This window comes from Hermetia illucens, chromosome 4 (assembly GCF_905115235.1).
Source record: "Hermetia illucens chromosome 4, iHerIll2.2.curated.20191125, whole genome shotgun sequence".
Classification (NCBI taxonomy): Eukaryota; Metazoa; Arthropoda; class Insecta; order Diptera; family Stratiomyidae; genus Hermetia; species Hermetia illucens.
In genome coordinates this window covers 118,557,183-118,582,024 of record NC_051852.1, presented here as the reverse complement: position 1 = coordinate 118,582,024, position 24,842 = coordinate 118,557,183, and the positions used below count along the sequence as shown (strand labels likewise).

General features: G+C 43.0%; 1 protein-coding gene across 3 annotated transcripts in view; it reads left to right on the top strand.

Annotated features, from left to right (window-relative positions):
• Positions 1–24,842, top strand: part of LOC119655871 (5-hydroxytryptamine receptor-like) — a 225,883-nt gene that overhangs the window by 132,064 nt on the left and 68,977 nt on the right. For all 3 annotated transcript variants that reach the window (XM_038062000.1, XM_038061999.1, XM_038061998.1), the window contains exon 3: positions 6,292–7,400. In XM_038062000.1, the coding sequence (XP_037917928.1) occupies positions 6,521–7,400 (880 nt within the window). In that variant the 5' untranslated portion in view covers positions 6,292–6,520. The remainder of the gene's footprint in view (positions 1–6,291; positions 7,401–24,842) is intronic.

Below are 24,842 nucleotides of genomic sequence, written 5' to 3'. Positions count from 1 at the left end.
AGTTTTTATTGAGTTTTGAAAAAAGGAAGTTATGCTGCCGCACCCTGTAGTAGGAGAGGGTGATAAAGAGCCTAAATTCCTTAGTCTACTTCATCCCTTGCCTACGCAGACTTGCTGAAATGACTGCTACAGATCGGGTCGAAACAGCTGCAGCAGGCGGAGCCATGCCCCTGGCCATCATGGTGGCTAGACGTAGAACCTCCCCCTCCCCCACGATCACCAGCTCAGACGCCGTGCTGTTCATTAGAGAAGCCCCCATACCCTATTCTTCACATCAGACCTTAAATTCCCCCTTCTCCTTATTTAATGAATGTGCATTTTATACCTCATTGCCAGGTACATTGGTAGCATCTTCAATGAGTAATCTGCGAGACCACGAAATTTGTTCCTCTGTCCTAGGAACGCTGAGGTGGCAAAATTCCAATTGAAGCTATCCTTCCTTTCAGAACCAGGTTTGATATCGGCCTTAATGGATTGATTGATAATCTAGTTAATATTTCAACTAAATTATTTTAATCTTTATAGTTATTAATAGTAAACCCTTTGGAATTTGGTATTACGGTAAATAAACAAATGAATATGCCTCCGGCATTTTTTCGTCGCTGACTGCATATAATTATCATTGTCCCTCATTAGAAAGTACCATGTCGACCTTGAATAAGCGGCATCGTTGCTGCTTTTGATGAAACCTTCCAACTTTACACTCCTCCACTGTTCTGTGCCATGTATTTCATGAACAACTCACACGCCGGCCGTCTATCCAGTCCATGGAATGCCTAGCAATGAAGTTGTCACCCTTTTCTACTTTATAACGTACCCATAGTCATATACGCACTTTAATTGACACATCCACCTGAATTTGGCCCGGATCATCATCATCAATGGCGAAACAATCGGTATCCGGTCCAGGCTTGCCTTAATAAGGAACTTGTGACATCCCGGTTATGCGCTGCCCTACAAGCTGTCTGGCGTCCTGACCTATACCATCGCTCCATCTCAGGCAGGGTCTGCCTCGTCGATATTGCCCTTATAGACTTTCCGGGCTGGATCGTCCACATCCATGCCTATTAAGTGACCCGCCAACCGCAAGCTGTTAAGCCTGATTTTATCCACAACCAGACGATCATGGTATCGCTCATAGATTTCGTCGTTATGTAGGCCACGCAATCGTCCATCCTCATGTAGGGCACCAAAAATTCTTCAGAGGATTCTTCTCTCGAATACGACCAAGAGTTCACAATTCTTCTTGCTAAGAACCCAAGTCTCCGAGGAATACATGAGGACTGGCAAGATCATAGTCTTGTACAGTAAGAGCATTGACCTTGTGGTGAGACGTTTCGAGCGGAAGCTGAAATAGCCTCTGTTGGCTGCCAACAACCGTGCGCGGATTTCATCATCGTAGCTGTTATCGGTTTTGATTTTCGACCCTAGATAGGCAACATTTTCAACGGTCTCAAAGTTGTATTCTCCTATCTTTATCTTTATTATCTATATTCTCCTATCTTTTTATATTATTATCTTTCAGGGCCAGGTTAAAGAGGGAGCATCATAGGGCACCCCCTTGTTTTAGATCGTTGTTGATGTTAAAAGATCTCGAGAGTGACCGTGCTACTTTTAACTGGCCTCGCATAATTGTCAGGGTTAGCCTAGTCAGTCCTATCAATTCCGACGGGATACCGAATTCTCTCATAGCCATGTACAGTATTACCCTGGCTATGCTATCATGGGCGGCCTTGAAGTCGATGAAAAGATGATGCAACTGATGGCTATATTCCAGCAGTTTTTGCATAGCTTGCCGGAAAGGTTAGGGAAGCTTTCTAACTTTGCCATAAGCCTCAGAATCAGTACACAAGCGGAGTCGAGTGGATTGCTGGTACTCTGCCACTTCTGGCAAACTCTCTACTCAAAAAATATGCCGCTAATGACGAGGAGCTGGAAGCTGCCAACACCGTGCTCTTCCATTACAAGCTGGAGCAAAGTGTTCTCAGAGCCCACGTTGGCATTCAGGTCGCCCATCGCGATTGTAATATTGCCTCTTGGAAGTCTTTCCTGGATTACATTCAATTGCTGTTGAAATCATCCTCTATTTTCGATCGGAAAGGTCCGTTTGGAGATAACGCTATACTATTCAAGGGTTCTTCATTTCGAACCGGAATCTCGCAGTCAATATCCTGTCAAAAACTCGTTCACAGGGGTGACACTGACGATTAATTGTTTAGGATATGGGGGATCCTAAGTTCACATCCACATGATGTTGGACCGGACCAAATGGGTAGAGGTGAGGCAGCGTCTGAAGAGCTGCCTCTGCCCTGAACGAAACCGTTAGTTCCTTTTTTTTGGGTTTTGCATACTTGGGGGCTACGCCCCAAACTCCATGGACCAAAAAACTTGGGAGTAAATTGCTCCCCATTTGGCCCGGTCCAACATCATGTGGATGTGGACTTAGGATATCAAGCCTTTGCCCGGGACGAAACCTTTAGTCTTTTTTTGGTTTTTGAATTCTCGATTGCTTCTTTCAGGGTTTTCAGAGTGCAACATCACATACCATAAGTGGGAGAGTAATACTCCAGAGTCCCTCCTGTAACCTCATTTATATCCAAACTGTTGGATAGAGCGAGGGTCCATCATCGATACCATTATCTAGAATGTTTGAAATTCGAATGTCGTGGCCGTCGTAAGCCCATATACAAGGCGTAGATACTGTTTCAATAGCAGAATATGCTGCTATCCCAAGCCTATGCTGACTTTTACCACCATTAGAAGAGATTCTTAGATAGTAATAATACTGGCAAGACGCCATCTACTCCCCGTGATTTTAGTGGTTTAAAAGTTCCCATCACCCACTTCACCCTTGCTTCCTCTTTTGCTAGTTTCCAGTTGGCCAACAACAACACCGTTTCAAAATTAGTTACTAGTAAATGAGGTGAATGTACATTTTTGCCGTTCAATATTAGTTTTTGAGAAATTAAAACCAAATTTGGAATTGTTCAAATGTAAATAAATTCTTGGAGCTAGGGGAAAGTGACCAGCTGTTAGGTTTCTTGCAAAATAAATTAAATTACTAATTTTAAAAGTTAAATGTTAAAATTGGAATGTAGGGGATGAAAATTGGTAAATTCAAAGGGGTAAACTAGGAAAACTAAGGGGTGTTAAGACGGGAGAAAGCCGATGGAATATTGCATATTATTAAATGAATTATCCCGTCAGATTATCCCTGGACAAAGCAAAGAAAATGTTGTCTATCGCAAAGCCGCGGACATGATAACAGGCGAAAAATGTTCGAAAGGCACATTAGACTCTCCAAAGTGACACGAGCCGCCCGGGTAAATCCCACGACAGTTCAGTTTTCGAGCAGGGAGATCTAGTAGATACCGTCATGGAGATTGTAGATGTTATTCATCGAGCTGTGGCACTCAGCATTGGTTGCGACATGTAGTGCTCCTTAACTCTCCATGTTTGAAATTTCTTGGATTTTGTCAGATTGCAGATATGTTAGCCACATTAGAAAATTTATTCTATGTGCTGGCTTATCTCTTGTGGATGTTGAGGAATTATCTAAAAGACCCTACTCTATGCGACGTTGGAGGGCCTGAGGAGAATGGAAATCACTTTGTAGTACTGGAACTCATCCTAGGGTGGACCTCTTAAACGGAAGAGTCGCATCTGATCGGTTATACAGATAATGTCGACCCAATAGTTGCCGGACGCCATATCGAACAAGCACAAAGCAGACTTGACCGAAAAAATAAGCCCAGCTCGGCCGTTCGGTGAGTTGATTATGGCATCAAAACCAACGAATCGAAGGTAATTTGACGCTCAACTCACAGATAAGCTTTTCCGAGCAAATTGAAGTAGTAGCGGACAACACCGCAGGTGGAGTTTTGGCCATAAGTTGTAATAACAAGATGGTATAGGAGATGGTCAGAAAACCATGCTGACCTGCGATGGCGAAATTGACAGCAAATATTGAAGCTCCAGCGAAGCGTTCCGTCGACATGTGCTTGCATGTGTCTGTCTTAGCCAGGCTCAGGAATGTGGGGGAGGGGGCCTTTGAGCACGTCTGTCAATCACGGGTCATTATACAAAAATGTTTCCTTTTATTCGATGCATGGGTCAGCGTCGGATCCTGAAAATTCACAAACATGGCAATTCGCACAAGCCTATCTAAAGATCAAAATCTGAAAAATGAAAAGAAATGGAAATAACGGCTTGACTACGCGCGTGTAGCGATAAAACTGCGGATTCGAGTGCCGCGATGCTTTATCGACCTTGCCTGTATTGAGAGGTGCGGCTTTGAAAGTTCCCTCCCAGCCTTGTCATCTTCAAGCCATTCTATTGGAGTATGCTCTTAATAAAAGAATTTTGCGGGGTCAAAGAAGAGTAAGAAAAGGGAGTCCGCAAATCAAAAGATATTTAGCTGAAATTCGTATGCATAGTATATTCAAACAAATTCCCTGAAGCTGCTCCATTTTGCTTTTCTGGTCGCGTTGCTATACGCAGTCAGTGCATTTTTATACCTCGGCTAGTCTCCGGCGCGATTTGCCCGGTGCAAGAGTTTTCCGACCCCTGTTCTCATTCTGACAAGTTTTCTGTTTCACCATTCTTTGATGTCAATAACGACTTTGTTGGGGTCTTCCAACACTGTTTGCGATCCTGATATCATTATTCTTTTGCGGTTGAGCCACGTTGTTGCTCAAGTGCCTTGTATATGGTCGCAATCCACTCTCCTGGGATTCTTAAGTATCCTTTTTATTTAGAAGTTGCCCTCAATGTATAATATAACTATTCAGTGATTCCACATAAAAGGCTCATCCAATACACCCCAATTCTTAGCCAACCCATTTATCAAAGTATTTCTTAGAGTTAATATGTCCAGTACCTATTGCCTAGTACTCTCGAAGCGCTCCATTAGATGATAAATGTCTGATTCTCGACGTTATGAATATTCCACTCTTGCTCTGCAAATTGTGTACGCCTATCGTACCGTTTCGGAGCCAACTGTAATGGCGATAGCGGGAGTTACTCCGGTCGCTCTCCATGAGCGAAGGTTTATAAACCTTAGAAAAGGCGACGGAAATAAGGAAGCTGTCTCCTGTGAGAGAGAGAGAGCTGGTACTCTGTGTGCATAGCAACAATCTTGGCAAAGAGAATCGAGAGGTAGATGGACCGCGCATCTCATAAAAGACGTGTGACTGTGATCCAATCGAAAGCACGGTGAGGTTTATTATTACCTAACGCAGGAGCTCAGCGGATTTGGGTATTTTCAATCTTATCTGGACACAATCGGCAAATCATGATTCCCCACCTGCATTTATTGCAAAGACGTGGTGGATGATGCCTGCCATACCTTTTTCTTCTGCAGAAGGAGGGAGCACCATCGCTATCACCTTTCAATGGAAGGGTGCTGCTGAGCGAGCACATGAGGAGCCGAGTGGCACATTATAGTCTTAACGTAATTTTGTTCTTATACTGAATAGGTCTGGTCCGAGGTAATGTATGAAACGGTTCCGAGTCAGAGTTCCAGACGCTTCAGGGGTTGTTTTAGCCTGTAGTCTGTCTGAGGCAGTAGCCCGGCTCTTTGTGCGTTAATGCATTTCACCTTCATACTCCAAAAGAAATTATAGAGTGGCTTTGCCCCCTGGATGTTTTTCTGGAGCAGATCTCGTAACCTTAGCATAACTGATAATTGACTATTTATATGGCGGGGAGGAAATGCTTTTAGTTTTAGGTATTTCAGTATGCGCCCCGCCACAATTGCTACTGTTTTTGGTACTGGAGCTCTGTCCGTTCTTTGAGACTCTCGTAGAGACCTCGTAGAAATTAAGTAGTTTGCAGTAAGGCTTGGTTTCCTTCCAATTTTGACATTATACCGTAGTCGTGACTTATTGTTTTCCTGTAGCAACATATCTTTACAGCGAAGTTAGAAAACACGTTATAAAGTGCTCTTTACATTTTTCTTTTATCATATCCTCTGGCTCTTGAATTGCGCTAGAAATGTTGTTATTGCATAAACTAGAAACTAACTATGTCCTGTTCGCAAGGATCTGCCCCCATTTGCGTTTCAATTTAACAAGCGCTATTTACACTTGTTCTACTGATGACTATTACGTAAACTGAAACTACATACAAAAAACATTTTATTTAAACAATTTTAAAAATTCACGAGGTTCGTGCGAAAAGTGGAAACAATAACAGCAGCACAAACGAGAGCAAACTTTTTGAAACAAAAACATTAAAACAGCCAGAAACCCCCAAAAGGCTAATGAATACTTTCCACTGTTGTACTTTCAGTTCCACCCGAAGCGAAGCGAATACACACCCGGCACGGATAGTAGGCCAGCAGCAAGGATAATTGCACGAAACAATATCCATAATTGGAATTCCTGCAACACAGGGAAACAATGCGAAATAAACGTGGCGTGGAAATGGGAAAATGTTTTGCAACTTTCCAACGTTTGAATGCTTTTAGTGGAAATGAGTGTAAGTGCATTCAGCATTCATCGATAAATGTTTAGAAGAGATGGATAAACTTCTGTGGTCGTGGTGGTCATGGCTGTGGAACGACCAATCGACAACGACTTCACCGACCACTACAACCACTGCGTTGCCTACTTTAAAGAGCATCAGGAATTTCACGAGTACCGCCGTGACAGGCATCCATCCAACGATACCAACCACCGAAGTCGTAGATAAAATCACGCAGCGTACGGACTCCGTGGTGGCGGGGTTTTCGTCAACGGTCGCCAGCACACCATTCACCATTATCAACAAAACTGTAAATACTCTTCGAAAACTATCAGAAGGCGGATCACCACCCACATCCACGCCTGCTTCCTCGATACTTTTAACGCCTGCTGCTCACCACCCTCCACCAGCCCATTCATCATTCTTCGCGACATCAACGACTGATCCATCAACGCTCTCTGTATCGATCAATCACCAACAAGTACAAACCATCCAGCAGAATTCCACGGCATCGCTGCCATTGTCTTCGGCATTTTCCACATTTTCCACGTTTTTAGAATATGACACAAGCAATTCATACGGGTCTAGTGCAGATTATTTTGGTAATTTTTCAATATCTTCGGTGTCGCCATCGTCGACCACCAGCAATTTCACCGATGACCTATCGGACGTAACGATTAGCAGCGGTGGAGTGTTTAGTGGTGGAATTGGTGGAATCGTTGGTGATGAGTTCCTATCCGAATTGTGGAATTGTAGTGTTTTGAGTGGTTGTTGTACGAAGTCAGCGACGAATGGCAGCGTGATTGCATTTTTCCAGAATGGAACCGGGAATTGTACGGAGAGTGGGACTCCAGAAATCGAAACAACACTTCATTTGCTTGTCGTGTTATCAACAGCAATTATCCTAGGAATCATCATTTTGGCTACTGTTATAGGTGAGTCGCAGAACTATTATTGAAATTCACATTTTTACATCTTAAACTATTTCTGGGTATTCAGCGAATCATTCACCCAAATACTGCAAACATTTCTAGATCAAACCAACAATACTAATAACAATCAATATCTATTAATTACATGTTTGTCATGGTATGGTGGGGCAACGCGTGCTGACAGCCGAAAAGGGAGCGGCCTACCTGGTCTTCGTTCTCTGTGTCCCCAGGTCCAAAATGCTTTTGTTCTCAGTAGCTGAAATTATTGGCAGCAAACTCCAAATCTATCGCTATTTAGGCCTGCAGGCAAGTAGACGTGAGCCTTGGCTTGAATGGGACCTTTTCGGGCCGCTTCATTATAGCTGACATCAGTGTCCCAATATTAGGAGCAGACTTTCTGTGTCATTATGGGCTGCTGGAAAATATGCAGCATAGATCCTTGACAGACCCCACACACTTCGATTGTCATTTAATATTAGCACTCTTTCCATCATTTTTAAGGACGTTGTCAACCTAAGCATTCGCGCACACCCACAACATTTCTACCGATTGTAGTATATCGCAGCCCGTTGAACGCTACAATAACACCCGTGGAAGATCCTTTTTGTAAAAGAAGCTCAGGGTAAATTTGCGTTGTGCAACTTCAAGAGCGCGACAGTCACGGATGCGAAAGGGGGACCAGACTACAAAGCAATATTCAAGGATGCTTGCTGTTGGTCATCTACACTTCATTTGGTTCCCAAGCCACATTGTTGCCAAATGATTCCAGGCCGCCATTTTATTCCACTCATCCAAGACTTTGCTCATTACTCAGGAAATTCTCGTGTTTTTTCGACCTTATTTTTCGCGTAGGCCCTCCAAATCCTTGTAGAACTCGAAGATATTTCAAAGACCGCAAGTTGCACATCTTTCGGGTTGTTCGAGTTCACACAGATAACTCTTTACTGCACAATGGGGAACAAACCTTTCAGAGATTCATTCACTCTGTACTACGAAAACTGGACATCTGCTTTATCTACTTGAATCACATTCTGGTCGCATCTTCCACCCCACCACGAGTCCGAACATTTGGCAAATTTCGAGTGTGCAAATTTTCCAACACCTCCTTAACAATGACCTAATTCATAACGTTGAAAAGTGCAGATTTCTCTAGCAACAGGTGAAATTTCTAGATCATTCCATTATCCCTGCTGGTATATCACCCGACTCAGACAAGGTGTAAGCAGTCGAGGGCTTTTCACTGCCAAAGAGTGTGAAAGGCGTTAGAAGGTTCTTAGGTATGGTAAGCTTCTACCGAAAACGACGGTTCCCTAAGCCGCTCACCATGAGAGCATACTTAAGGCCTTCCTATTTGGTCATAAAAACAAAGAATTGCGGAAAGTTGTGTTGTCTCCAGAAGCCATCCGAGCGTTTAAAACAACTAAACAACAGCTGGTACATCGAGTACAATAAACCACTAAGGTCTGAGTGCTCAGAGGCTTTGCTTCTCCCCCACCTCAAACACACACACACAGGTAGTACATGCTACAATGTTGAAGCTCCCTCAATAAGATGTACCCCTAGCCTTGTTCTTTGATGTCTCAGACATTGTAGAAGGCGTTGCTCTTCACCAGATGGTGAAACAAAAGTGGCAACCGTTTGGTTTCCCCTCAGAGTGGTTGAATCTGCTCATTGGAATTACAGCAGCTATGGTTGTTAATTACTAGCGGCATATTTCAGCATCAAATACTTCCATTTTTCCCGTTTACAGTATTCACAGCCCATAAGCCTCTCACTTTTTCCCGACGAAGTGTCCTCTCACCAATTTAGCCTACATCAGCTAGTTTACATCGGACTTTGAACATCTGTTCGGTAAAGAGAATTTAGGCGCTGACGTTTTGTCTCGGCTCTCCGTGATCAACATCCTAGCCGCAGTTAATTTTTCGGCAATTGCTGTAGCACAGAAGGATGACGCAGTGCTCCAGAGCCTGCAGCGAAACTCCAAACACAAGTTTAAATACTTAAAAACCGCATACTTGTCGAAGTCCAATGGAATGCTAGAACGTTGCTATCGGGCAATCATTATGGCGCGCGACGAACCTTCCTGGCGAGAGGTCTTACGTTTTATTCTGGTTGGCCTTCGTACGGCCGCCGCGAAGAATTTGTTACCAGCCCTGCTGATATGGTGTACCGGGAGAACCTACAACGACCTGGTCCTCGACAATCGAAAGGGGCTTGGAGAGACCGGATTGTTTTGTTTGCTACGGAAGGCCGCTCCCAAATTGAAATCGCCTCCACCATTTTGTCATGGCTAGTCAACGGTCCACACCCCTGGGAAGCATAAAATCTGCATTTACGTTCTGACGAAAACTTATTGTAAACCGTTGCAGCCATCACACGAGGGTACGAGGGCACACCCAAGACAGTCCCCTTAGCTGGTAGTAGATGTTTGAAAATAAGAGTTTGACACTCTGAGCGTCGCAATATTTCGAGGGCCGGTTCACAATCCTTCAAAGTTTTCACAACCATCTTGATAGAATGCGGTGATGAATGTCTTGTTTGCCCTCGTAGCCTGCGCACGACCCCTTTGAAACGGGCTCTACCCGCAGACGGTGCTTTTGTAGCTGCTGACATGGACATGGGTAGGGCCGCTGCCTGCGTTCCACTGTACGCTGACCTTAGACACTTGTCATTCGTTTCTTTCAAATTATCTCTGAGCACGTTGCGCAAATTTCCTCCTTGTTGGTTGTCCAGGTCGGTGCACTCTATTATAATTATCGGCCAACTTACCCGGACGATCGCTTGCACGTCGAGTAAAGTCTCGATGTTGTTTTCTAGATCGCCATGACCTTTATTTTTCGTTTCAATAAGCCTCCTTTGTGTGTTCGCCTAGTTCGTGTAACACTGTCACTGAGATTGTTCAACGTAGAGTCTTCCTTAATCCTGCGTGGAATATCATCATAGGACATGTAATATTTTGCTGTTATTACCAACGCTGCTTGGTGGTTTCATTTTCGAGTTATCCTCTCGGTTTCGCTACGCTCCTTTCTTCTTTCAACGGGGGTTTAAGGTGGGAATGGATCCATTGGGCTGTCGGCTCGTTTTACCCCAACGTTCACCAATGCTTTGGTCGGGAAATTTTCCTTCCTAAGGTTGAACAGCCAATTTACTCAGAAACGGTTGAATCTACTCTTACGAAATTTGATGAGAAGATGTGGACTGTGAATCTCTTTATATCCACTGAGTCGCATCATGCTGAAGCGGGTTTAAGCGGCGGCTACTGAAAGGAAGTTTAAAAATTGTTTTCATAGATTAAGGTCGCGTGGAGCAGCAAGTGAAAGGATTCGGTGAGTACTTTCAGAAACTGATCTTATTTCTGATAGTGGGTAAAATATAGGGGAGAGAAGGCTCAAAATGTGTAGTGTGAAAGATGCGTATCTTACCAAAAACCGATACACAATCTAGGCCTCAAAATACATCTGATTCCGATATGAGCTCAATAAAGATAATAATAGCATATTAGCACTAGAAATTTACCCGAAAACCCCTTAGATTTATTTTAGACCTACCGTGGTCTAATATTATATTATATACAATTTTGGAAAGTTTGGGAGGAATCCAACCGTTATTAACATTCATTCATTCAAAATATTGTATTTTACCTAGAATTATTGAACTCTAAGACGTCATACATGTCATTGATTTTCATTATACAAGAAGAATTCATTTGAAAAGCGTAGTTAGAGTTTAGGACTACGTATAGCAATGAATATTTTGAATATTTAGGGACGTACGAATGGAGAAACTTACATAGCAAATTACTCACGCGAAACGAACACAAAACTTTTACACTCCAAGCGTTCAGATCCCGGTATTCCCACAGAGCTATTATTCTCAAAGTGAGATTGCAGATTAGTCTACATAAACGACGTTTTGCTAGTCTTTTCTTACATTCTAGAATATTCATTTTTTTCAATCGACTGACACTAGGCTGTTGTAGGAGTCTCCTGACTTAGGGGTTAGGTTGGGAAGCTAACCTTTCTTAGCACTTCGTCACCTGGAATGAGATCTCCTTCCTCACTGTCACAATTTGAAGGTCCCTGTGGATGTTTTCGTTTGTCTTATACCAAGAAGCACCGGTGATCTTCCGTAGTACCCTGCACTGGGCTCTCTGTAGCAACTCGATGTTAGATTTGTACGCTGAACCCCACAGCTGAATTCCATATGTCCATATTGGCGTTGTGACGGCTTTGTGGAGTAGTTGAGTCCCAGGTTAAAGCCAATACAGGTTCAGGGTGAAAGTGACGTGACAGCACCTGATTTTACTTACGCGAATTTTCCATTTTGTAAGCCCCTTTTCAATTCATCTTAGTTGATTTGTCAGTTTCTTGATGCAACCTGAGGATTGGATTGGAGTACTCAAAGTGGCAGTATCATCCGCAAACTTTGAAGTTACCAGATTGGGATGTGTTGGTAGATCCGAGGCATAGATGAGGTAAAGTGTCATTGCCTTGGGGGACTCCAACTTGGATGTTATACTCACTAGAAGCTTTTGTATTTCGCCATGAATTTGCGCTCCCAAAGAAAATATTCCAAAATTCAATGAAATTTTACTGGAAGCAACTTCTTTATTTTGAAAACACATACACACACTTTGTCTAAGACCGTTGAGCAATACTCTCTATGCTCAAATGAATCCTCATCTCAAAGGTGATCTTGCGAACTTGTTCGATAGCATGCTTCTCTCAAAAGCCAGTCAAACCGGTGCTGATGAATTACTTTGTTTTCCACTAGACGTGGTAATATTTTTGAAAGTAGTAGTTTTTCAAACACCTTTGAGAAGTTGAGTAGCAGGTTTATAGGCCTGTATGTTGCACCCTGCGTTTGGTCCTTCTCACATTTAGGAATCATTGTAACTTTTGAAACCTTCTTGGCATCGGGGAAATGGGCGAGACCGGAGTGGTTGCGATAAGTGAAGGTTCCTTCAACATTTTCCCCTTGATTAGGTCGTATCCTGGAGCTTTCTTTGGGTTCACCGCTGACCTCAGTGGCGGTTTGCATTTAGCAGATCTTTTAAATTTTTTTGTAGCTCGTAAGTAACTTTGTAACTCCGGTTGTCGTTGATTCTTAAGGTCTGCGTAAAGCGATCGACTTACTCCCTGAATTGTTTTTTTCGGTCTGAAGATCTGTGATCCTGGCATTATCTTCTCAACTTTCACTTTACTAGGACCAGCTGTGGTATGTTATGCGGTATGATATTTTTTGGAAGATTGTCGATATGTGGCGTGCATGATTTTGTTGAATTTTGACAGGGCTTTGTTTACTTCGCCTATGATTTTTAAAGGAGTGTTGATTTGCACATGAATGCTTATATGCTTACGAAAATTCAACCAGCTTGCCAATTTGGTTGCTAATTTCCTAATTCTATCGCTCGTTATAGGAGGTACTCCTGCAAGTGTTACAGTGGCGGGCAACTGGTCTGAAAATAATTCATATCACGGTTTGCTCCTTATCAACTCCCGCCTCACATTTTTAGTAACGCTAAAGTCAATCAGGACCGGGATTTTTCACTGGCCAATTAGTGGGCTGCCCCGATGAGATAATATCAAATCTTGTGTCTCGGGCTAGCACCTCCCACATGTGTCTTCCCTGGGAGTGTTCGGTCTGGATCCCCAATGGGTGTACTTAGCAATAAAATCCGGCAAGAAATATGTTCTCCAATATGTTCGAAAATTCTTCGAATATCTGAGATGTCAGTTTAAACTTTGGACGACGACAGATCGAGGTGATGGTTATCTCGCCTCTCGTCCCTCCTAGTAATCGGATTGAAGTTGCATCGAAATAGTCTTTGCAGTAATCTCCTAGGGGATGATGCTTAATGCTGCTGATAAATATTTCGGAACAGCCGTGTGCTTTTGCTTTCGGATGCCTAGTGCCGTAGAAGCAGTATCCATCAATTCGGCAATATGAGCGTTATAGCGATTTCTTTGTCAAACAGGAAGTGACATATTTCTAGTTTATGTTGGCTGACCCCGCTTGCATTCCAGTGACATATTTTGAGCTGGTTCGTTGCTTCTGAGAAGGACCTGTAACATTTGGCTCCGATTACGCATCATTCCCTGCATCATATTTTGCATCGAGACCATAAACTGATTCATCGTTTGAGTCAGTGCAAGAAGAAGTCCTTCCAGATTGGGGTGCTAGTATTTCGCTTCATAGTTCATATCTTGTTGATATATGTTTTTAAGGCCTTCAACTACACATGTGCTGGCGGGGGTGGCATTTGTTTCAGCGCGTTGAATTAATTGTTTTCGTTGCTATTTTTATAGTATTGTATTTTTATAGCTTGGTGTAACCAAATTATTGGCAATTCTGGCACAGCACCGGGCCAGGTCTTTTACGCGTCAGATGGGACGAGTCTGCGAAAGGTCGGTGGACGCACAGGCTCATTCCCAACATTAGGGTGTGGAGCGAAAACATGGGGAGACCAACTACCACATTACCCAGTTCCTCACGGGACACGGTGGATCCTACAGGCAGTATCTGCACCGCTTTGGGTTGGATGATTCTCCGAACTGTCCCAGATGCGATGGCATACCGGAGGATCCAGAGCATGTGATGTTTCATTGCCCACGATTTGCGATGGAGAGAAGGAGTTTAAACCAGGTGCTGGGCAGGAGCGGGACCCCGGAGAGCTTAGTTACTGAGATGCTGGAGTCCAAGGAGAAGTGGCTTGCGGTTGGCTTCGCAATCATCCAAATGCAGGAGGAGTTGCTGAAGGAACAAAGAAGGAGGAAAGCTGCAAATAGGAGAAGGATGAGTGCCTAAGAGCAAACCTACACCGCGAAGTAATACCTTAATGTTGGTCCCACGGGGCTGGGGCTGAAGAGACCGGGGGTGGTTTTTAGTGGGTGTGAATCCCACACGCGCCCGCTGTAGTCCCAGCGTTCCGGCGGCGGAGCTGGTGCGGACGTGTCTTTCTAAGATTTTCCACCTCCATGTACGCACAAAAAAAAATACCTCAAAGGTTATAAGTAGACCTTCAAAATTCTACTTGAACGGCAATTAGGTCAGATAAAGCTCATCCGAAGTCCAATTTGCAATGCCCCTCAATGCTGTTTTTCTCCTTTCCTGCGTTACCCAAACCCTTGCGTATTTATGCCCATGTACATATATATCTATATGCCATGTCAAAGTTTGGTAAATCATGGATTAGTCAAGTGTTTTTCGACTGCACAGTGAATACATCAATGTTTTTCATTGATAATGCTATGAATAACTCAATTTTTCCAAACTATACCATCCTTCCGTTCGTCAAAGCTGTATATTTTGCACCATTTTGCTTCCATTCCATCTGAAAAATTAATTAATCTTTTCTAATCATGTAGATTCGAGTATTGTTTGCAGTTGGATATCGTCTATCCAATTACACTCGATGTTTTGATATACTCTTCTGCACCATGAAATCCGTAAAAACATTTCAACGCTCTCAAAACAAGCATATCCTTCAGTTTCAGCACATTTTCCGTTGTTGAAATAATAAACGGTATCTGCCTTTCCTGCAACTGTGCGTATTCCGTGAAAATGGCGACGCAGAAGGAAGAATAAATTTGAAACAGAGAAAAGGAACAACAACTCTATGTCCTTTGGCATGTTGTTCAGTTGATGATCCTTTTATATGCTCTGTGAATGTTTTATGGATAATCCAACGCACATAATGGTATTGTGCGGGAGAAGGAACAAGGAATGGGATGTGCGTTGAATGGTGCGAGTGCAGGCAGATGAAATAACTGGGTCAACGATGCTGCAAATCGATAGCTCGTTCGGAAACATTCCAAGAAATGATGAAGGTTCATTTGTCGCTTTTGTAGCTTTTTCAGTGAAAAATTGTTGAATAAATATTAGCTGTACTACAGGATATGGAAATTTTAAGGGATTTTCCTTTGAATTCAATCAATTCAATCAAGCTTATTTTGGTATTAAGGAAGTGAACATTCAGGCGATTTAGCATTACAAACAGACGGCAATCAGGAATTCCTTGAAATTGCTTTCTCTTTCATTCCCAAGCATAGAGAAGCGGACTCCTTCCGCTGAAGCGAGTCATAAATTGAAACATTTAACTCACCCCAAACCAGTAATTGAACCTTTTAAGGGAGAAACCCTTCACTTTGTATAATTGGCTTCTTGTACATTAATTCGGTGAAGACACAGTCCCACAATACAGGCTCTTTGTTAGCGCGGCTTATTCTTACGTCTGTGCGCATTTCTTACTACAAAACCTGATAAATCGCATTACCTCTAACGACTTCAGTAAATTCCTTAGCTCCATGAAATTTCATCCCCAGCACTTTGCAAGATATTGAAGTGAAATAGTGTGACTTTCTCGATAGAAAATTGGCTCCATCAAAGATGCTGTGCTCGGTAAAGGAGAAAACTGCAACAACCCTTTCTTCCTTGTAGTCAGTCTGGTATAACCACAGACCCGTCACCGTCACGTCCTTTCTTCTCTTCCATGTAACTTGGATAAATAAATGGTTTAGAGCATGAAAAGCAAGAGCTGTTGTGCGTGACTTGCAAAGCAAATTTAATTGTGTCATGTCTCATCTTTCGGTCCTTAAATGGATGATGTACACAAAGTGGATTTACACTAAAGTAGTTTAGACTGCAAAGACTTGAAAGCCCTCACGTCTGACCAAATTCCGTCAAACCTTTTATGGAGCTATTAGACTTGTTAATCAAATAATTAAATTGGGGAGTAATTGTAATTAGTTTTTGATGGTAGTGAGAGCAAAAAACATGAAAATGAATCGATAATCACTGAAACCGGAGTCTCTACAACTATGAAAACTCGAAAGAAATATTGAATCAAGATAAAATGGTTCCCTCACTATTCACGTCACTCAAAATTTACAATAATATCTCATATTTACTTTTGCAGTTTTTCAATAGATATTATATCCAAACCACTAACTTTGGTGTCTTATGCAACATTTGATACTGTGTTTTTAGGTTCAACTGGCCATTAGCCTGAATGAATTGGAGTATGAACATTTTCCTTACCTGTTTTACTATCAAAATATTGTCGGTAGAATGAGATGATGAGGAGAGTGGAAAAATTTAAATGTAACCAAAGTGAATGATGTCAGCACCAAGCTACTCATTACTTCAACATTCCAAATAGTATCTATCGTAATATCGGAGTTCATCATACACCAGTTTCGCTCCGAATTCAGCATTTCACCAACAATGTTCTGAGGGTTTATGCTGTTTAAGCTGCTTTTCTCTGAGCTGTAAAACATGACATGCTGCAGGTCCTCAGGTGTGCAACCGCATTCAGGTCAAAAGGGAGAATCATCCAAACTGAATTGGCGCAGATATTTCTTGTAACCAACATGCCCTGACAGAAATTCGGTCAGGTGGTAGTTAATCTCGCCGTGTAATCGCTGAATCCACTTCTCAATGCAGGCAATAAAAGTGTGGCTTCAGCGTTATTACTAGTTTTCTAACGACTCCCGTCTTGAAGCCTTTCGGTATCCTGCATCCTTTTCTAGTGGATTCATTCTCCTTTTCTCGCCCAGAGTGCGTGCCAAACTGGTCCTAATATCCATTGGAGTCATTCTCGCATTCATAGAGGGAAATGAAATCTGAGACGCTTTAACGAAAGAGGGGTCAATCTCCCCTATGCCGGGACCGGAGCCAGCAATTGGGGTATCAGTGGCATTGGCTAAATCTGTTTTCAAAAACTGGGAACAAGTTTCCCATAATGACAGGTGGCAGAGCCTAAATGCTGCTCGACACACCAAACTTTTCCTGCCAGAACCCAACATACGTACCGCAAAGTTTATCCTGTCGAAGAGCAGGAGGACTTGCAGGTGTATTGTGGGCATTCTGATAGGCCATAATTCACTAGCTGGGCATATGTTCAGAATGGGAATTACCGAAGATGATACGTGTCCCTCCTGTAATGAGGAAGCGGAATCCACGGAGCATTTCCTATATGAATGCCCCGCCTATGGACGCATCTAGCATCAGATCTTTGGTGCCGATGTTCTCCAATTGCGACGGGTAGCATCACATCCACTAACGGAAATCCTGCGATACGTGAACAAATCCGGAATATTCCGTTAGACGGGGGAGGCGAGTACAATGGGCCAACACGGCCTGAGTGCTCTGAAGCTGTAGCTTCTCCCCCACCATACACACACGCACACACATTCTCGTATCGTACAAAAGTGTCCTTTCCGGGAGGTAACTTTCGACGAGCTTAGTTAAATAACTTGGGACATCTGTTTTAGCCAATGAGCTTTTTATTCACTCCCAGTTGGCTGGATTGAACGCGTTTTTTATGTCTAACGTCAGCACGTCACGATATTTACCAGACAAGATCGCATCTCGATCCAGCTGTAAAACCACATTTACGGCGCCGATCGAGTGAGCTTGTTGAAATCCGAAATTGAAATATAGGCTGTCTGTATATTCTATCTCCTCCTACTGTGCCGATAAGGCAAATCGGGCCATATGATCATGGATGTCTCGGTTGCTTATTGGACTTTGGAAGCAAAGCTAGTTTTTTCCTTTTCCACCGAGTCGAGTCTGGTCTTGATAGCGAGTTTAGGAGCTCTATTGGTAGCAGCATCCAAACCGGGAGCTTTATTATCACCGATTCTCTGGAAAATCTCTGCAAGTTCTTCCTGCTTTTTGCGCTTCACTTTATCTGGGGAAGGGAAGAGCGCCATCATGATGTCGAGCAGATGATGCGGCCAAATCAGTTATGGGGTTCGCCCTCTCAACTTCTTCTTCGTAACCATCCTGTAAGCTGTTCCCCAAGGGTTTGGTCTACCTCTGCGCAAAGTTTCTCGAAGAGTTCTCGGTTGCTGGTCTTTATAGCCTGCTTAAGCCTATCTAGAAGGTTCGCGTATACATGCCGTTTCTCGTGAAAGTCTGGCCTTTCTCTAGATCGTTGGCAGATCCTTCCAGCTCGATCTCTCTGTTTCAGCAATCATTTGACCGCCTATTTGTGAGAACTGGCATGCTCTTATTATACGTCGCATCATTTGTTCTACCTGTTCTGAAGTCGCAGCACCGGGATTGTGGGCTCCCGAAAGCATCTCTATGAATGCATTCTCTGCTTTTTTCAAGACTTAGCCCTGATTTCCAGCTTCGTATGGCCCATATTCGATCTGGAGAAAAATTGCCTGGTGGTCGCTATGACTATAATGCTCACTGATAAAAGTTTCGAGCAAAATACGGTCCCTGGTTTTCATAATTTGACTCCCCCATTCCACAGTCCGCGCATTGAAATCGCCCGCTATGATTCTGGGGTTTCGACTTTTAGCATCCGAGACTAGCATATCTATAATTTCCTCGAATTATGCCATCCTCGCCCTTGGTGGAGCATAGTAACTATATGTAGATAATAATAATAACAATTGTTGGCGCAACAATTCAATTGCATCAGGGCCTTGAAGTGTGTTAGAGCACTTCATTCGAGACCGCAACGGTACACTACAGGATTACAGGTACTTACAGGAGGCAACCCTGATTTGACTTACTTCTTGGATGTCTTGATTTCCACACGCCCATATGCAGCTTTGCCGGTTAAATCTGCAGCCCAGACACCACTCATCGTTGTGATAAGGGATTTCATTCTCATGATGGTCCGTGAGAGTAAGTCTTGCACAGACTCGTTGTGGTTCATGATTTGTATCAACCTCATTTCTATACTGGATCCAATGCTCCGCTATACGCTAGGCATCTGTTGCTGTCTGCAACGTGCCGGCAGTCTTTTTTCCCCCTGCAAAGCATGCATTCAGGGTCAATCTGGCACTCCTTGAATGTATGACCTTCACCGCAACATTCTCTGCACCTTTTTGACGTGTTACAGTCACCAGCGCATTTCGTCGCTATGTGGCCAAATTCAAGGCAGCACTTGATGGACACCTGTTGCCCAAGTCGGCAAACGACCAATATATTTTTACTATTTCAGCCGCCAGCATTTATGTACGGCGCTTCAGCTGGTAGGCTTACAGTTGCCGTGTGCGTGGTTCCGTATGCCTTCCTGAGCCCTCTGATTGCGGAATCTTGCAAATCAAGTTATTCGAACTGTTTTTCTAGTGCCTCGCAGATATCCTCCTTCGTCGTGGTTTCATCAATGTCTTTCCATTGTATCAAAATCTCTTGCATTTTGGCCCGTACTTGTGCCTTTTCCCCTAAGGATTTCCCCACATTGCCGAGGAAATTTCCAGCCGTTTTATCGGGAGACTTCTCCACCTCCAGCATCAGCTTTTTATTAGCTCTTTCCGCTAACCTTGGTCCATGCTTCCTTGGTTCCCCTTTGGGACTTTACTTCCCTTGGGTCGTTTCGAGCCTGCGCCGGTCTTAACACGATTTCGGTCACTTTGATGGCTTTCCCTTTTAACGGTCAAAGGTCTTTTCGGCTTTTCGCGTCCTGCAAGGATCCAAAAGAACCGCTGCATTTCCGTATTTATTAGCATTCCGGAATTTTTCATGATTTCCTTCCTTCACGAAAGTTCACTTCGGGTAAGGTCGCAGAATCGTCGAGCTTCTCCTAAATGGATCAGGCACTTGCTCTCGTGACATCTCCCGACCAGGTGTAGTCACCCCACTATTAGCTGATGAATGACTTCCTTTTAAATGCCTCTTTCTCTAGGCTACTTGTAGGATTCCCTGTAGCGGTGGCCAAGTAATCCCCCACCGAGGAACTTCCGTCGAGAGATATCGAGGGCCGGGAGCCAACTTGCCCACTCCCAAATGCCGCCAATACTGGGGTTTGAGCCACAGCACTGAATATTTTTTTATTCTTTCTTCCTCCTTATTGGTTCCTTGTTTTGGGCCATAGCTACTCTTATCCACGGGTAGGTATTCATCCCTCACGATCTCCGCATAAACATTCCTATGCAAGCCCACCTCCAAATACGTACTTTGCATGTTCATACGCATCCACCGAGCATTTCCTTATCTGCACGAAGTGACGCACCTGATATAAGATCTTTCAACTCCGCTGTCTGTCATACGCACTTTTATCAGAAATGGTTATACTTGTTGACATGAAATTTGGTGGAAATGTAGCAATTGTAAACGTCCCATGTAATGAGTTACATCATTCTACGTTGAATTAAAGGCGGACCCCTACGAACGTGGAAAGGGGGCTGTAAAATTTTTGTCACCGAATGTTGTCATGCGGGGTACTAAATGAAAGGGCATGATTAGTACTTTCCGAATCAAGTATTAATTTTGAAACCAGTTGCGAAACGGTGGAGTGAGGGGTTCACTTAAATAAAGTGGTCACTCAAGTTCACCTTAGACCCATATAATTGGATAGGCCTTAATATGAAGCATCGTATTGCAGAGTTTGGTGGAAATCCTACTTCTCTACCTCTCTACCTCTTTTGGGTTAAATGGGTGCTCCCTAACAGACAAAATGTCCGTACCACATCGAATTGCATATCGGATATATTTAACGGATATTCACTACGAATTATGCATAAATGAAAACATCGTGTACTCAAATATTCTTACAAAAAATATCAACAAAACCCGAGCTTCCGGCAAGAGGACTGAGGACTTTTTCATCTCGAAAGTTCGTTGCCTTCCTCGATATTCTTTCTCAAATGTGCTCCAAGAAATATGTCTGCACTTAGGAGGTTGGATTCCCCAGTTGTTATGTTTTAGCGTGATTTTATTTTAGCCTCATTAAGCCTTAATCTACCATCCTTTGCTGCGATTCCAGATTTGGGAAAGTAGTGTTCTTTCGTATTGATGGAAATTCTGCAGATAACATGCTGCTAACCAATATTGGAGAAAGTGGGAGCGAGAACGTCCCATTACTTCGACTTTCCTTGGTCTTTATTTGGGATTTTGTATTGTCCATGATCATTTTTGCCTTTTGTTCCAGTTTCGATCGGACCTCAAAGCCGAGTATTTTATCGCAGCCTGTTGCCATCTTTACCATCGTAATCCCACGCTTACAAAAATCTGATGCACATCGATGTCAAGCCTTCAGCATTTCCCACACATCTATTTCACTGAGAAAAGATTTCTAGACCGTTCGATCCTGAAGCCATCTGGTGAGGTATTAAAAGAGGTATGAATGAAGAATGTCACTCCAAAGCTCTCTACTTGGCGAGTGATTCCCACTTGTAAGGACAATGTGCTATCCCAAGTCGTTTGTTGGGCATCCAAACTATTTCGGTTCTTGGAGCGGCAAGATATTGATGTCTTAACGCATCTGTTCTGTTGATTATTCTATTTTTTTAATATATATATATACATATGATTGCTATTTACCTCGTGGTGAGACGTCAAGCGTACCTACGCATAATTGCACACGCTTGACTGAAGTGCGCTTCAATTTCTTCAAGGACTTGTCGTCCTCTGTTTTGCGGTAAGTGATTTTGAAACGTCCCGCTCTATCTTCGGAGAGTGGTTCCATTGCATGACAAAATCATCAATTGGGTTTCTTGTATGTCCCCTATTCGCTGCCACTAACATCGCCTATAGGTAACAGGTCTGGGCACTGACAAACTTCTCTGCTCGCAATAGTATCAGGCAAGTGAATCCAGCTGAGACGTCACAGACAAGTGTTCACAAGGGCTTGGAGCTTTTGAATAACAGTGAGTGTCTCCTTCATATGCTATTCCCATGTGGTGACACAGAAAGAACATTAGCACAGCTTAATCTTGATGTTAAGATAACTCAACTTCCAGATTTTAGACAAGCAACGATAGCGGATTTGACGCAGTTGATATGTCGACTAATACGCCGTTAGATACTGAACGATGCTTTCAATTCTCTTTTCGTTAATGCAGATAGGAAAAGTGCGGTGAACCATCAGGCCCAGAAACTACATTTTGTCCGTGTTCATCTTCAATCCAACTCTACGTGCCTCTCTTTCTCATTCCAGAGGTCAATGAGTCGGTGAGAGAATAAACAGATGTCAACAGCATAGTCAAGGTGTTTGAGGATGACTATGATCCTTCGGACAAGGTAGCATAAAGACGGTCACAGATAACAGGAAAAAATGATATCGGTGACATGATGCAACCTTGGCGGACCCCGTCTTTGATTCCCAATACCTCTGAACTTTTACCTCGGTATAGCACGTGACATACTGCGCCATTATACGTCGCACTGATAACAGCTAGTTTCTCTGGAATGACCCTGACAGGCAGAGTACGCCAAATATACTTGATGAAACTCCGCACACTGTTCCAAAATGATAGGTAGGTGTGTGGATGTGGTCAATGTATCAGGATCCAAAGCGGAAACAACTCTGCTCCCTCTCTCTCTCAAATTTTTGAATTGTTCCTTGATGCGTTCTTCATCCATATATCCCTCCAATTGTCACACTCGAAACGGGAGCTTTTCTTTCGGATTTTAAAGATCAGCTCCTTCTTCCATTTTCTGGGAAAGGTCTCGGATTCCCAGTATTTCTGTAGCAGATTTGCATAAACTGCAGGTGCAGCGATAAATAATTCTACGAGGAGACCGTCAAGTCAACGGACTTTACTCCGTTTGAGTGTGTTGATGGCCGAAATTTCAGGAAATCTCGCTGGATGTGATATGGTTTAGAACGGTGGTGAAGTGTTCTTTCTATCTCTCCGATTGATGACAAGTCGACCGTTGACGTCCTCCACAGGATAACTGAAAGATTTGCGATCACATACAAGCTCTTACATGGTGCGGAATACACAACGCAACTGAAAATTCCCTTTTCCCTTTTATGACGGCGCCTACTATGTTGAACTTTCCGGAATTTTGCTCGATATCGGAGTTCAGTACGCCATATAGGCTCCAACTACTTCCGTTTATCGATCCGCTTTTACGATTTCTCAGCCAGCCAGATCTTGTCGGGCTTCTTCGAGACGTGGCAACCGAAAAGCACCCAAGAGAAGTGCGTTTCTAATGGTGATCTAATGCCTATCAATATCTCCACTCTTATTACTCAGGGCATCTCCCTTCTGATTAGCAAGATGGCTCCCCCAATTCCGAACGGCATATAAAGGTAATGTCAGCTTCCCTCTGACCCCAACTCACCTTATGGCAGACACTGTGCTTGTACAATGTGATACCAATGACGAAACTGTGGGAGCTGCAGAAATCATCAAACTTCCCACGGCCGTGTTCACCCAGTCAAAGTTCTTTGGCGTGAAGTCAGTCCATGTTCCGAACGCTTTTGATGTTTCGGTAGCAGTAAAGTTTCAACATTTGCAGGTTGCTAGCTCGCTAATTTCTATCCCTTTTATCGCCTCTTGAACTGGAAGACTTTGGGGATATTTTTAAGTCCCAACTTATAGCGCGTAAAATGCGCAAGTAAGGTGTAAAAATGTATTCGCTTAAAGTGAAACAGAACCCATTTTATGAAATTAAGAAAGCCAAAAATCTGAAAAAAAAACAGGGTGATGCGTGTGTATTGTTTTATGATATAATATCAAAATCCATTGCAATTTCTGCAAATGCTCCAATGAGCCGAGCCCAACTAATGCTGATTGAGGTTAAGCATTCTAGGGTATGACTCATTTCTAGGTGGGTGACATGAGAAAGCTTTGTTTTCACTTATTGCAAAGTAGATACATAGAACACGGTACTGCAAAGCATTGTGGAAATCTGACTATGGTAAAACAAAATAATTTTTTTCGCGTGTTGTTTTTAGATATCATAGGATATCGTTGTTTAAGTAAAGTGTGCCGTTCGATTTGTATACACTATAACCTACTAGGTACGTACCAATAAAATAGTTATACAGTAAGATATTCCTACATTTAAAATACACAAAGTCATTTATACGTAAAGCCCTGAACTTTTGGCATCCGACTTGAGGATGAAGTGCCGCGCTCGATGTCGATGACGGTGTTTTGCTCTTTTGTCAAATGATTCTGCGGCGTTTAACATTTTTGTAAAAGACCCACTTCTCATCCTAGTGAACAAATAGAAAAGAAAATCCTTTGATTTTTTCTATACAGCTGTCAAGCGTAATTGTTCAGGCGGGATAACTGATGAAAAAGGAATTGAATTTCATAACAACACCCAGGAATCGGATTATTTTTCCATAGTATCGCGGTGTGCAACTTCTCTCGTCAGTTCAGCAACAGTTAACTTATCTCCTTCACCAACGCCACTAATAATTCCTCGGTTCCAAGCTCGTTTAGCTGAAAAAGGTCGAAAAAACTTATGCATCCTCACAATATATAATCATTAAAGGTTGAATGTCCTATTTCTCGGAATAATTTACTTAAGGGATTCTATTACCTGCTTTCATTGTGCTTCTCCATTGGGAGCCCAATTTACCAATATCAATCTTATCATAAGTAACTCGAAGAATCAGAATCATTTGGTGCGAGATATCTAAATGTTAAGTTTGACACTCTATACGAACAGGATTGGATTCAGTGGATTATCCAGGATACGAAGTCCACCTTGAGAGAGGTTTGATGGAAATTGACTTCC